The 16374-nt window shown below is 36.5% G+C and overlaps 1 protein-coding gene and 1 non-coding gene across 2 annotated transcripts; both read left to right on the forward strand.

The window, feature by feature from the left end:
* The first annotated feature begins 6488 nt into the window (after nt 1–6488).
* On the forward strand, nt 6489–7211 carry LOC126095665 (calphotin-like). Its single transcript, XM_049910422.1, has one exon. The coding sequence runs from the start codon at nt 6489–6491 to the stop codon at nt 7209–7211; it is 723 nt and encodes a 240-aa protein (XP_049766379.1).
* Nucleotides 7212–11180: 3969 nt separating this feature from the next.
* On the forward strand, nt 11181–11254 carry Trnat-ugu (transfer RNA threonine (anticodon UGU)). Its single transcript has one exon. It is a non-coding gene; the product is annotated as a tRNA-Thr (tRNA).
* Nucleotides 11255–16374: the final 5120 nt, after the last annotated feature.

Genomic DNA, 16374 nt, shown 5'->3' on the forward strand with positions numbered 1-16374 from the left:
AAGCTTGCACAGGATAGAGTAGCATGGAGAGCTGCATCAAACCAGTCTCAGGACTGAAGACCACAACAACAACAACAACATACTCCAAAAAGCAACAGATGATTCCACATTCCTATTTCAACAAAATGTTTCCCTCATTGTGTTTCTAAACACTGGCTGACAACTCTTTCTTGGCATGTTCATTTAACTAAATCAGCCTCACTAGTGCTTTCATGTGCTTGCTAGCTACTTGTACTGTTGATGCAACATGACAATGCCCTGTCCACTGGACTAAAACATAGGAAACTGCAGAAAGCTCTAGAAGGTAATACTCACCAGCTAGTGCTTGCTACCGCGTAACTCACTGACAAGCATATCGATCATGGTACCCTTATTCCCAACCTTAATTATTTTGCGAAGTGCAAATTTTTTAAAAATAACATCTCAAAAAGCCCATGACGATTACAAATTCCCTGTGTAGGTAAAAAGAACATGAAACAACTAACAAAACATCTGTGGCTTTGCTTCAGTTTTCCGTGGGAGAGCACTCCCACTCATTCATACACTAGAAGATTACAGCTACTATGACTTGTATTGACTTAGGTTATTGAGATCTAAGCCTACATGGAATTATTATTAGTACCAGATTATTTAAACAAATCTGTACTATTGTGTCACCTGATCAATAGTAACTGACAACACATGAACTATTCAATACCATACATATTATGATGATGTATTTTTGAAAACTATATCTTATTTTCAGTGTGGGAGTTTTTGGGAGCATTATTGTTTGATTATTATTTAAATTTTAATTTACTTTTCCATATTTTTTCATTATATTTGGAAAAGCCATTAGTTCCACTTCCATGTTATTTATGAATACTTTAATTATCCTACCACAGCAGGTAGTGCTAGGAGAAAACTGAATGTCGGCGATGAATCAGCTTTGCAAGGCCCCTTTCACTTTCCAGTCAGAAAGAAAATTAATTAAATGAGTTGAATTACACATTAATAATAATTATGCACGAATTTTATTATTATACTATACAAGGCTTATTGAAATGACAAAAATTACATTAAACAAACCCACATTACTGAATTTTCTAAGATTACATCGCACATAATACCAGCTGCTTTCTTTGCTTAAATTGATAGTACTGACAATGCAATGGTCATTCTTGACACATCATGCTTCGTAAGTATGTCTTAATCAATTTTAACCTTAAGAAACGTCTCTGGCAGAAGCTGTGCTGACCAAAAGTGTGAGCATTATTTTGATTGTTATGTAAAGATTAGGATATACTTATTCCAAATTATTTTCTAATATGTGCTAAATAAGTTGTTATTTGAATATTTTGAACGATTTGGTTTTATTTACGATAAGAATTATTTGAAATAGTTATCCAAGGACGACCTTCGCAAACGTAATGATTTAGGTACAATACTTCGAGAAGGCAAAAATAGCCTTTCGAACTTTATGATGAACTCCAACTTTTACAATCCAACCTACAAGACTCAATCAAAGATGAAAAACAACTTACTGTTATTCAGCATATATTAGAAAATAATTTGGAAGAAGTGTATCCAAATCTTTACGTAACAATCAGAATAATGTTCACAGTTCCGGTCAGTACAGCTTCTGCCAATATAAGGTTCCCAAAGTTAAAATTGATTAAGGCCGACCGCACACACAACGACTGAAAAGCAACTCAATGGATCTGCAATGCCTGGTTGCAGACTGGCTTGCAACGCAGCTCCGCACATGGTGCAACTCTGCAATGAGAAACTGCAATTGCTATTTGCGAGCGTGTAACAGAAGGAGTATTGTTTGTTGTGCTTGAGCATCTTTTGATTACACAGGACTTGTCGAGTACAGATTTGAGCACAGAAGAAGATGTGGTCCTCTATTATTTTTACTTTTGAATGAAAAAATGAAGAAAATCTGGATTCATCCACACATTCACAGAAATGTAAACTGCAGGCTGTTTGTAGCAGCAAACTGCAACAAACAGATTCTAAATTCATAAGTTTTTATAGAATGAGTAAACATTGCTACAGTGATTTGGTACAATTGATTTCTCCCGCCGTAACAAAGCAGAATATGAAAATGAAGGAAAGCGTCAGTGCAGAAGAATCTCTTTGAGGTAAGAGTGTTCTCATTTATTTTATACACAAATAACAACATTTCATTGAATGTAAATACTGATTACTGTGTTTTATAATTCAGTGTGTCATTCTCTGTGTGAATGAACATTGGATTAAAAGTGCAGAAATAAGCTTATTTGTACCATTTGACTACTCACTGTCAACAGCTACTGTAGATCAGACAATGCCCATGGTGGAGTATCCATTTATATCAACAAAAAGTTGAATCTAAAATATGCAATCATAGACTTCACAAGCCTGTCTGTTGAAGGACTTTTTGAATCATCTACCTTGGTTATACACACTCAGAAACTCATTATTGTAACAGTTTACTGACCACCAACTTCTGATGAGGAAATATTCTCAGAAAAACTCTCTGAATTAATCTTACTGACTGCCAAATATAAGTAATATAACTCATTTATCACAGGAGACAGTAATATAGATGTAAGAGTAAAGAGAAAAACTGTGGTACGCATCCTAAATGTCTTAAGATCAATGAATTACTACTGCTTAAATGAAAAACCAACCAGAATGGAGGCATGCCTTCACAATATAATTAGCAATGTAAGTAGGAATCAAGTAGAGTGGGATACCATCAAATTGGGACTATCTGATCATGATGGTATATGGCTCAAAATTGGAAATATGACACTTGATGATACCAGGATGCTAACTACATATAGAGCTCTCAAGGAAGAGAACATTGAAGTAATGAGAAATGAACTGAGTAGAACAGAATGGGATAGAATACTAACCATAGACAAAGATATAAATGAAAACTTTTCTGCATTAACATCCAAAATAAAAAATACATTAGACAGTAACTGCCCTCTTATTACTAAGAGACATAACCCCAGCAATAGGCATAAACCACAACGTACAAAAAGTGGTACATCTCTCACCTCAGTAAAACCAGGATCCTTCTACTCATGCTGAAGGACAAAATTGAAGGCTGCTAAGAAAACAAGAATAGATATATAAACTCAAGAAAATATACAAATCTTAAAATGTTGTTGTTGTGGTCTTCAGTCCAGAGACTGGTTTGATGCAGCTCTCCACGCTATCCTATCCTGTGCAGGCTTCTTCATCTCCCAGTACCCACTGCAACCTACATCCTTCTGAATCTGCTTAGTGTATTCATCTCTTGGTCTCCCTCTACAATTTTTACCCTCCACTCTGCCCTCAAATATTAAATTGGTGATCCCTTGATGCCTCAGAACATGTCCTACCAAATGATCCCTTCTTCTAGTCAAGTTGTGCCACAAATTTCTCTTCACCCCAATGCTGTTCAATACCTCCTCATTAGTTATGTGATCTACCCATTTAATCTTAATCATTCTTCTGTAGCACCACACTTAGAAAGCATCTATTCTCTTCTTGCCTAAACTATTTATCGTCCATATTTCACTTCCAAACATGGCTACACTCCATACAAATGCTTTCAGGAAAGAGTTCCTGATACTTAAATCTATACTCGATGTTAACAAATTTCTCTTCTTCAGACATGCTTTCCTTGCCATTGCCAGTCTACATTTTATATCCTCTGTACTTCGACCATCGTCAGTTATTTTGCTCTCCAAATAGCAAAACACCTTTACTAGTTTAAGTGTCTCATTTCCTAATCTAATTCCCTCATCATCACCCGATTTAATTCAACTACATTCCATTACCCTCATTTTGCTTTTGTTGATCTTCATCTTATATCCTGTCCATTCCATTCAGCTGCTCTTCCAAGTCCTTTGCTGTCTCTGACGGAATTATAATGTCATTGGCGAACCTCAAAGTTTTAATTTCTTCTCCATGGATTTTAATTCCTACTCCAAATTTTTCTTTTGTTTCCCTTACTGCTTGATCAATATACAGATTGAATAAAATTGGGGCCAGCCAGGGTGGCCGAGCAGTTCTAGGCGCTACAGTCTGGAACCGCGTGATCGCTACGGTCACAGGTTCGAATCTTGCCTAGGGCATGGATATGTGTGATGTCCTTAGGTTAGTTAGGTTTAAGTAGTTCTAAGTTCTAGGGGACTGATGACCTCAGAAGTTAAGTCCCATAGTGCTCAGAGCCATTTGAATAAAATCGGGGATAGGCTACAACCCTGTCTCACTCCATTCCCAACCACTGCTTCCCTTTCATGCCCCTCGACTCTTATAACTGCCTTCTTGTTTCTGTACAAATTGTAAATAGCCTTTCACTCCTTGTATTTTACCCCTGCCACCTTCAGAATTTGAAAGAGAGTATTCCAGTCGACATTGTCAAAAGCTTTCTCTAAGTCTACAAATGCTAAAAACGTAGGTTTGCCTTTCCTTAATCTATCTTCTAAGATAAGTCCTAGGGTCAGTATTGCCTCACATGTTCCAACATTTCTATGGAATCCAAACTGATCTTCCCTGAAGTCGGCTTCTACCAGTTTTTCCATTTGTCTGTAAAGAATTCGTGTTAGTATTTTGCAGCCGTGACTTATTAAACTGATAGTTCAAAAATTTTCACATCTGTAAACATATGCTTTCTTTGGGATTGGAAGTAAAGCAGCAAAAATGAAATCAAATGACGAGTATATTTTAAATTTTATTTATTTATTTATTTAGTCCTTCAAATCCTACATGTATAGAATATATACAAGGATATTTACAAGATAAAATACAGTTTGTATTGCAATCCTAAGGACTAGATGCTGAAGTAATTTAGCAAAGAATCATACATACAACAAAGATTGAGGCAACATACAAAGTAGAATATTCATAAAAAAAATGCATCTTTATTTTTGATGTTAGGCTTCTATGTGCTCTCTCAGACCATAAAAGCAATGATCAACTAAATATGCCTTTACTTCAGCCTTAAAACTACAGAGTTTACCTGCTGATTTAGTATGGTAAGGCATATTATTGTAAATCTTTATCCCAGTATGTAGTGTGCCTTTTTGGCACAATGATGTTCTCACCTGTTTCATATGAAGGTCAGACTTTGCCTTGTATTGTATGCATGTATATCTTCATTTTTTAATAAGATATCTGGGTGTCTATCAATATGTTGTTTGATGAAAATTGATGTTTCATAGATAAAAATGCAAGGAAGAGGAAGAACTGACAGTTTTTTAAATATGGGTCTGCATGATTCCGTATTGTTTATCCTTTCAATAATTCTTAATATTCTCTTTTGCATCCTGAAAAGTTTAATATTTGTTGTTGCATTGCCCCAGAAGATTATGCCATATTTAATTACAGAATGCAGTAGTCATATAAGCAAGATGGCGCCTAGTGTAGATCGGGAGTATGTTAGTTCCGTACAAAAGTAAAAAAATAACGAGGAAAAGTGTTCGATATGCAACAAATTCTGTGTGTATTATGACAATACATGTATGCCATGTTATATTATCGCAAAAGTAGACGCCAAAAAAAACCTGGTAACAGGAAAATGTTATAATCAGGCATCTCATCCAGCAAGTACTTCGACTCATTCGTGGGAAATGGTGAACTCTGATACAACATGCCATTGCAAGAAACGTGCTGTAAAAGGTATAATGTGCTTAAATTGTAAAACGGTTTTTCATTATTCGTGTGTTAATGTGAGTCCTAAAAGGAAACTATGGTTCTGCAATAGCTGTTTCAAAGGCGACTTAGGCCAAAAACCTAATATGAGAAACACCAAAGACGAAGTTATCAGTGCTCTACTGGAAGAGTTTTCAGTTATAAAACATCACGAACACGAACAGTATGAAAAAGACGCAAAGAGGCTTAGCGTTTTACCTCAAGATACTGTAACTTTTGTTAATAACAGTTCTGTTGTTTATGTTTGTAGAAAGTGCGGGAAAAACACAAACGGTGGTATAACCTGTTGCGAGTGCGAAAGAAAACATCAGTCTAAAACTCCCGACCATGTTCCAAAACTTTACATTTTAGGCGATAGCCACAGCCGCGGTATTGTCTCACGCATTAATAAAGCTTCAAATGTGAAATCGATGAGCTTTGTAAAGCCTGGGGCGCCCCTCTCAGAAATAAGAAAACTAGTTTTTTCTGAAGAAATAAAAAAGCTGTCTTCGAAAGATTTTGTTGTCCTCTTTGGTGGATCTAATGACATTTATCAAAATGATACATCTAAAGCCTGTTGCGAATTAGACAAGTGTTTATCTGAACTAAGTCATACAAACGTTATCCTCGTAAATATACCACAAAGGTACGACTTGATGTCCTGGTCGTGTGTCAACAAGGAAATTAGTGCCGCCAATGAACTTTTTTCCAGTATATGCAAACAATATAGAAATGTTTCTGTTGTTAATATTAATACCATTGGACGCAGATTCCACACTACTCACGGGCTGCACCTAAATGGCCTTGGAAAGCAACTTGTTACATTAAAGCTAATGGAAATTATTCAGAGACTGCAATACTTACCAACAACATCATCAGTGGTACCTATATCATCATCACAGAAAGTATCTCTAGGAGTGACTAATGCAGAATCAGATACAGTAGCAGAAAATGCAGCAGAAGTGCCTAAAGAAGCAATACTAACAGAAGTAGAATCAACAGCAGCGTCAGAAGAACCACACTCAGTAACAGCAGAAGTAACTCCTCCAGCATTAGAACCAGCTCCTACAGCAGTAACACCATCTCCCTCACCAGCAGTAGCAGCACAAACTACTTCACCAGCAATAGCAGAAGAAACACCATCAGCAACAGCAGAAGCAACTCCTCCAGCAGTAGAACCAGTTCCTATAGCAGCAGCACCATCTCCCACACCAGCAGTAGCAGAACCAACTCCTTTACCAGTAATAACAGAAACAACTCCTCCACCAGCAGCAACTAAACCTACTTCACCAACAGCAGAAACATTACCAGCTCCTCCTCCATCACCTTCAAGAGTAGCGGAAAAGAATAGACCAGTCACAGTAAGTAAAGTATCATCTTTGTCTCATGATGAAGTGATACCAAATGATTTGGGAAAACATGTTCCTATAAAACTTGTGGACAGTAAAGTGAAACAAACTTCCAACCGTGTTTCAAACAGACCCAAAAAATTACCAAAGAGAAATGAAGATTTTTTATGGTTTATCCCAAGGAAGTCCAACCGCCACCTAACATAGATTCCAGGGCTGAAAAAACAATTAAATGTTCTCCATTGCCCCATAATACTGTACTCCTCCCCTCCTGTGACAGTAACTGTATCTTATTTCTGCACTTAAATGTCAGGTCTCTGAAAAATAAAGCTGATGAGCTTGGTATACTATTCAAAAGTAACAAGAGAATGATTTTATGTATAAATGAACATTGGTTAAAGGAAGAGGATATAAAACTGTATGTACCATCAGGCTTCAGATTAGCTACATACTTCTGCAGACCCAGTGAATCCTATGGGGGTTCATCCATATATATTAGCAATGATCTAGACCTAAAGTTTTCTGTTCTTGAAGTTAGTGACCTATGCATTAAAGGTGTTTTTGAAGCAGCTGCTTTTATTATACCTAGTATACAGCTCATAACTGTGTCTTTATATCACACTCCTGAAAGTAATGTAGAACAATTTATAGAACGTTTAGAAAAACTTGTGATCAGTGTACAAAAATATACTAAATACAAAATTTTAATCTTTGGGGATCTAAACATAGACATTAGGAAAATGACAGCCAGAAATGTTAATTTAGTAAACATGTTAAGATCCTATAATCTCTTTTGTGCTAATGAAAGTCCTACAAGGCACTCCTCCTGTCTTGACAATCTAATAACAAATGTATACAAATGTGATTTTGAGCTAGGCTTATTTAATGTCGATTACCTGTCAGACCATAGAGGTATATGGGTGAAACTAATTGCTATAAAACCAAAAGAAGACGAGGAACAAACTCAGTGTGTCAGACTATCTACAGATACAAATATTAGCAAGTATAGAGAAGAACTTAAGTCTATAGATTGGAATACTGTTATACATTCCTCCAGAAATGTTGATGAAGCCTTCAGCACATTCCTCAAAATCATTTCTGAAATCTTCCACACATGCTGTCCACTGGTTAAAAAACAAAAAAACAAAAAAGTTAGGAAACCTAGCCACTCAACTTTACAGAAGTGGTTTTCACCCCAATTACAAAAACTGAGACTATTGGTAATTACTTGTCACGATAAGGTCAAAAAGGGAGCAGTAGATAAAGAAACTTACAAAAACCTGAAAAGAAAATATAGATCTGAAATTAAAATAGCCAAGTGTAAGGCAAATGGTGATTTCATTAAAAAATCACACAATAAATGTAAGGCTGCATGGAAAGTAATAAAAGCAGAGCTAGGTATGGATATAAACTACAAAGACAACACAAATGCTGCTAACGTCACTGCTGATGATTTCAATCACTTTTTTGTCAACTCTGCCAATCTCAGCCTTCCAACCCACAGCAACCAGAATTCCAATTCAACACACACACCTATTTCTCACCCCATATCTGGCAGAAATTTTCAACAAAACATTACAAACATAGTGTCAGCTTTTAAATGGAGAGAAGTACAAGTAACTGATATAATTAAAGCAACCTCTAAATTAGGATACTCTAGATCTGAAGATGTGTATGGTCTGTCAAACTATGTAATTAAAAAAGTTGTAGATCTCATAACATACCCTCTTTGCATACTGATAAACTGGATGCTCTCGAGTGGACACTTTCCAGAATGTCTCAAAAAAACAGTTGTCATACCATTATACAAAAAGGGTGACAAGTCCTGTATCAATAATTATAGACCAATTTCACTTGTGCCTATTCTCTCAAAAATAATAGAACATTGCATAATGCAGCAAATATGCATACACCTATCAGACAATAATATATTAAATGATTCTCAGTATGGATTCAGGTCAAACTTATCAACAGTCAAAGCAGTTGAAAACCTTATCTCTTTTGTACTAAGTGCATTTGAGTCAGAATTATCTGCTGAAGCCATTCTAATTGACTTGAGTAAGGCTTTCGACTCAGTTAACCACAAATTATTATTAGATAAACTGTGTTGCTATGGAATCAAACACTTGGAACTCTCACTAATTGAATCATACCTCAGCAATAGAAAACAAATAGTAAAGCATAATGACCAACAGTCACAGACTTTAAGTATAAAACGAGGTGTTCCTCAGGGCTCAGTGCTTGGCCCTCTACTATTTATATTGTTTATAAATGACTTTCCGAACAACTTACCCTGTAAATCTATCCTCTATGCTGATGACACAACATTAGCTAATTCTGGAAAGGATATAAACATATTGAAGGAGGAAAGTGAAGAGTGTCTCAAAATATCTAATATTTGGTTTAAAGCTAATGACTTATCTATGAACCATGAAAAGACTGTCAAGATAATCTTCAGTTTATCAAACAGTAACATGGAGTTATCATCTGTTAAACTACTAGGAATACACATTGACTCAAAATTAACTTGGGACACACATACAGATTATGTATGTCGAAAGCTATCACGAGTTATTTACCTACTAGCCAAACTACACACATGTGTTACACAAGATTTATTGCTTCAGTCATACTATGCCTTCTTTCATTGCCACCTACAATATGGCATTCTTTTATGGGGTAACTCTCCAGGAGCCAAAAAAATTTTCACTTGGCAGAAGAAAGCAATTAGACGTTTGCACGGAATCACTGACAACAAGACCTCATGTAGACCTTATTTTAGAGACTTAAAAATTCTCACAGTCCCATCTCTTTACATATATTGTTGCCTATTAAACATAAAAGAAAACTTAAACCACTACACTATAAGGAAATCAGTTCATCAACACAATACTCGACAAACAAATATGATTGATATACCCACAACCAGGCTTAAGAAAACCCAATCTAGCTATGAATACATAGGCATAAAATTATTCAACACTTTACCCGTACAGGCTCAATTGGTTCCAATGGATATTTTCAAAACTAAAACCAAAGTGTGGATGAAGAAAAATACTTTCTACAGTGTAGAAGAATTTCAGAATAGTTGTAAAGATGATCTAATTTATTGATAAACTAAGGCTTACTGTTATGTATAGTTATGGATGTAGAGGCACCTAGCTATAAGCTAATAGGGTACAACGCTATCTTTTTTTTCTCCATGTAATATTTTTGTTGTATGAAACATAATGTACAAATAGCTATAATACTTCTGATAATATTGATTGCATGTTAATGCTGATAAATTATGGCTTACTGTTATGTATGGATCTAGGTGTTGAGGCTGTTGTAAGCTAATAGTTTACAACATTGCTATATTTTTACTATGTAATATTTTGGTATGTAAAACACAATGTACAAATAGCTGTAACTCTTCTGACGACATCGATTGCACGTTAGTGCTGAAAGATGGATAAAAAAAAAAAAGAATACATTTAACAGGCTGGCTTTGCTGCAACAAGTTTTTAAGATCCTTATCATGTAGCAGGTTTTGCTTAGTTTTCTTTGCAAATAGTCAATGTGTACCTCCCAATTTGTGTTGTTCTGGAGCCAGAGTCCCAGAAATTTTGCACTGTCAACACTTTCAAGAACTCTGTCCCTAAGTTCTATTTGTATGTTTGGGTGGTGTCTTCCTTTTACATTATAGAAGTTCAATGCTACTGCCTTTTCTGTGTTTATAATTAGCTTGAAATTACAATTAAATGAACACCCTTAGCTGCTTACAGGTGTTGACATGCATCAACGGGGACAGATGAAAATGTGTGCCCCGACGGGGACTCAAACCCGGAATCTCTTGCTTACATGGCAGATGCTCTATCCATCTGAGCCACCGAGGACACAGAGGATAGTGCAACTGCAGGGATTTGTCTCTGGCATGCCTCCCACGAAAGAACAGATACCATCTTAGAATATATATATGTATATAGTTAAGGCTCTCTGGCCACTTGACCATCTTCTTCTTCTGTGCGAATGCACAAACAGTGCCCGAACTCTTAGGGAATCGGCAACGCGCCGCGAGTAATGAGTATAATGGGCAGGAGCACTACGAATGTAGTGCGGTACAATATGTTGAGAATGTGGGTTCCGCGGGAGGCATGCCAGAGAGAAATCCCTGCAGTCGCACTATCCTCTGTGTCCTCGGTGGCTCAGATGGATAGAGCGTCTGCCATGTAAGCAGGAGATTCCGGGTTCGAGTCCCGGTCGGGGCACACATTTTCATCTGCCCCGTTGATGTATGTCAACATCTGTAAGCAGCTAAGGGTGTTCATCTCTTTGTAATTTCATTCTAATGAGCTGCTTGGTCACCAATGGTATCTGTTCTTTTGGACATGTCCGAAAGAACAGATACCATCTTAGTATATATATATAATTAGCTTGTTACAGCTGATCCACTGTTCTACACTGTTTATTGTTTGGATATTGGAGTCTTTTAGTTTTTCTTCTGTTTTACCACTAATAAGCAAGCTTGTATCGTCTGCAAATTGGAAGGTAGTTTGGCAATGCTTGTTGTACATAAGATCATTGACATAGAGGAGAAACAGCATGGATCCTAACACTGATCCTTGAGGGACGCCATATTTCACATTTTTCTTATCCTGAATAGTAGTAGCTGATTTTGTTATGGTCAGTATATTGCACTTCAACCACCTGTTTGTGACCACATAGATATGTCCTGAGCCACTCATTGGATATACAAATCAAGACATATGCCCGTCACAAACTCACTTGCATCCAGTTTAGTATAGATTTCATTAAGAAATTCAAATATTGCACTTTCAGTTGAATAGCCTTTCCTGAAGCCATGCTGTGAGGGAGAGAGAATTTTATTTTTATTTAGAAAAATCAGACAATATCATAAAAAAAAATTTCTAAAATTTTTGAAAATGCAGGCAGTAGGGCTATTGGTCTATAATTTGAAACACATTCTGTATTTCCTTTTTTGAGCAGTTGTTTCAGTTTTGCTGTTTTTAAGCATGAAGGGAAGGTTCCTGATGCCAGTGAGCTGTTGCACAAGTGTGTCAAGGGTTCAGCTAAGGCAAGACAGCATTTTTTAATAATTGCATCTGGTATTCCATCAATTCCACATGAGTACCCTGTTTTTAAGGTTTTTATAACTGATAAAATTTCTTCAGTATTTGTGGGTGAAAGGAACAATGATGTAGACACATTTCTCATGCTATTGGATGATGGAGGTGATACTTTGTTGTGTTCTTCCAGTCCATTCATCAACTGTTCACTTACGTTTGCAAAATATTTATTGAAGGTCCCTGCAATTTTTGTTGGGCAAGAAATCATTTGTCCTTCATACATAAGTTTATATTTTTTCACTTGTTCGTTTTTTTTATAACTTCTCATATAGCTTTAGATTTGTTTTTTGAATTTTCAATGTATTTGTCATTTGCCATTGTTTTAGCTTTCCTTACAATATTTTTGAGGATCCTCTTGTAATTCTTCAGGTACAAATGAAATTCATGAGGCATGTTCTGTGTCTTTGCTATATTGTGTAATGTTCTTTTCTCTGCACAAGAGATTCCAAAGTATGACATGAAGATTTCTGTGAATTTTTCAAACTTTATGTTAGTATTTTCACAAGTATACACTTCATAACAGGTTTCTTCAATTAGTCTCTGTATAAAATAGTTTATTTGTTTGTTAGTAAATTTTCTTGTTTCTTTTACAAATCCCTCTTTCTCAGTTGTTTCACTTGGGGTGTGTAAAGCAATAAACTGTGCATAGTGATCACTGAAGCCAGTATTAAGATTCCCGGCACAGAAATTGTGATTTACATATGTGTTTATTAATATCTGATCAATTGTTGAGCTAGTTGTTGGTGTAACTCTTGTAGAAGAATCTATGGTGGCTTTTATGTTGTATGTTTCCAGTAGGGCCATTAAGCTTTACTGGTCTTTTGAGATTTCTTGAAAATCAATATTAAAATCTCCACATATGATCACTGTTTTGTTGAAGTTTTTTTATAGTATTTAAAGCTGCTTCTAGTTGATGACAGAAATCATTTAAGTTCCCATCAGGGCTCCTATATGCACAGATGATTATTAAGTTTAATGCAGAGAGTTCAAGTGCAGATACTTCAAAAACTCTCTCTTCAGCTAATGGTTCAATGGGTTTTGTGTTACAATAATCAATGCCACTTTTAACAAATATACATGACCCTCCATGACTGGATGTAATTCTAGAGAATGATGATGAAAGATTGAAGTCTGCAAGTTTTGTGACTGACATTGCAGCCAGTGTTCAGTTATACACATTACAGAAGCGTTATTTAGCCCATCAGTACATAAAATTTCAACTTCACTTAATTTGTTTAGCAATGATTGGACATTTTGATGAATCAGCATGAAATTAAAGGATTTGTTAGGCTTTGGCATATTGTTAGACTTTGGCATAATAATAATAATAATAATAATAATAATAATGTTTATTTGTCCATGTTAACTTTACAGTCTTGGACATCGTCATTTTTTGTACAATTATATCAAAATCATGTCATTCCAAGAATGAATATATACATCAAGTAGCACATTATATATCATTACATGCAATAATGTTATAAACACATTAGCACATTATATATCACTCCATACATATAATGATTATATACATCAATTAGCCAATTATAACAATACCACCACTAATACCCTGCAGTATGTAAAAGAATAAACTAACAGTACTGCAGCTCAAAATTCTTTTAATGAGTATAAACATCTTTCTACTAAGAAATTTTTCAACTTGCCCTTGAAAAGATTGCCTTGGAGTTGCTTTATATTTTTTGGCAACTTATTATAGAATTGTCTCCCAGTTACATATGGACTGTGGTATGTAGCTTTCTTGTCAGTCTGTATCCTATGATAGCCACTTTTGGCTCGAGTATTGTAATTACAGTCGAGCCAAAAGTGGCTATCATAGGATCCAGACTAACAAGAAAGCTACATACCACAGTCCATATGTAACTGGGAGACAATTCTATAATAAGTTTGGCTCGAGTATTGTAATTATCTCCTCAGGCAGTCACACCTAGTGATACGTGGCTGGCGACCGCGGGGCCCTGAGCTGAGTCCTGGCATTGCTTCCACTTACTTATGCCAGGCTCCTCACTTTTATCTTTCCTATCTGGCCACCCTCAGCCAGCTCTTGTTCTTTTCCGACCCTGACGCTATTAGGTTTCGAGGGCTAGGGGTCTTTCATTGTCCAACCTATACTTCTCATGCAGCGTCTGACCCAGAGCGGGTGGCTGCAAAAGGCATCTGTATCCCATGTTAAGGGTGGCCTCCAGAACTGTGGAAGGCAATGGAGTACCACCGCAGATTATCTTCCCTGCATAATGCAGTCTCCATTTAATGCACAAAAAATGGCTTCCTCTCATGTTAAATCAGTGTCCGGAGGTAAAATAGTCCCCCATTCGGATCTCCGGGGGGGGGGGGGGGGGGGACAACTTGAAAGGAGGCAAAAAATCAAAACGAGAATTGGTACCTGGAATGTCAGAACTCTGCTACAAGCAGGAAAACTAGAAAACCTTAAAAGAGAGGTGGAAAAGAATCATATGGACCTCGTAGGAGTTGCTGAGGTAAGATGGAATGGACATGGAGAGTTTCAGTCAGATGAATATGTATTCTACTACTCAGGAGGAGAAGTAAAAGGAATTAATGGAGTAGGAATGATTATGACAAAGGAATTGGCTAAATGTGTGGAATATGTAGACTATGCAAATGACCGGGTTATTGGTGTAAGGCTGAAAGGAGCACAAAAAGATTTACTGATTGTCCAGGTGTATATGCCAACTTCAGAACATGATGACCAAATTGTAGAGGAAACATACAATGTAATAGAGAGAATAATGGACGAAAATAAAAAATGCTGCAAAATAGTGATGGGAGACTGGAACGCCATTGTGGGAGAAGGGAAAGAGGGAAACATAGTAGACAGTCATGGTCTTGGAAAGAGAAATGACAGAGGTAAATGGTTAATTGACTTCTGCAGGGAAAGGCAGCTGATAGCGGCAAACACATGGTTCAAGAACCATAAGAGGAGGCTCTACACTTGGAAATCACCAGGGGATAAATACAGAAACCAAATCGATTTTATACTGGTAGAAGAAAGATACAGGAATGGAATCAAGAAGGTGCACACATTACCAGGTGCAGATATTAATAGTGACCATAACTTACTTATGGCAGAAATAGAAATAAGAATGAAAAAACTGAAAAAGGCGACAATGGTGAAGAAGTGGGATCTAGAGAAGATAAGGTCCAACAAAGAACAAATTACAGAAATGCTGTCTCGGGACTTTCTAAACACATTACGAGACAAAGAAGCACCTGATAATGCCAACGAGTACTGGAATATGCTGAAAGAAGGAATCATTAAAGCAAGACAGCAAAATATAGGATATGTAAAAGGGAAAAGGTAAAAAAAAAAAAAAAACCATGGGTCACACAAGAAATGATTTCCAAGATGGACGAGAGAAGAAAATTGAAAAACAAGAACACTGAAGATGCAAGAAAGATATACCGAAGGTTAAATAACGAACTGCGAAGAGAAACAGAGCAGGCTAGGAAAAATGGGTAAAAGAGGAATGTGATGAAATTGAAGAACTGGACAGGAAGGGAAGATACGACTTACTATACAACAGAGTAAAGACTATGACATGGGAACAAAACAGAGCAGGAAGCGCTACTATGGAAATTTTGAGTAAAGACGAAGAGGCAGTGTACAAAGATCGTGATGATGTCCTCCAGAGATGGGAAGAATATCTAAAAGACCTATATGACACAAATAGCAAACCAGAAACTCTGGAACTTGAATCACACAACAGTGTAAGTGATGAAGAGAAAGAACTGACCATCATAATGGAAGAAGTAAAGTCTGCCATTGCTGCAATGAAAAATGGCAAAGCAGCAGGTACAGATACAATACCGGGAGAAATACTAAAATGCTTGAACCACAATGGAATAAGAGAAATATTGAGGTTATGTACTAAAATATATGACAGTGGTGAATGGCCTGAGGACTTTTTGACAACAGTAATGATTCCATTACCGAAAAAACAAGGAACCAAGAAATGCAGTGAGCACAGGACAATCAGCCTCATTTCACATGCAGCCAAAGTGATGTTAAGAATAATTAATAAAAGACTTGAAAAAGTAATAGAGGAGAATCTCGTCGAGGAGCAGTTTGGCTTTAGATGGAATACGGGCACCAGAGATGCAATAGGGCTCCTACGAATCTTGGGAGAAAGGTTTATTGAAAAAGGAAGAGACCTATATATGTGCTTCATCGATTTAGAAAAGGCATTTGACAATGTGGTTTGGGA

Source organism: Schistocerca cancellata, chromosome 8 (genome assembly GCF_023864275.1).
Source record: "Schistocerca cancellata isolate TAMUIC-IGC-003103 chromosome 8, iqSchCanc2.1, whole genome shotgun sequence".
Classification (NCBI taxonomy): Eukaryota; Metazoa; Arthropoda; class Insecta; order Orthoptera; family Acrididae; genus Schistocerca; species Schistocerca cancellata.

What these genes read in the sequence shown, in the direction of transcription:
- LOC126095665 (XM_049910422.1), top strand. Translation starts at nt 6,489, where the DNA reads ATGGAAATTATTCAGAGACTGCAATACTTACCAACAACATCATCAGTG.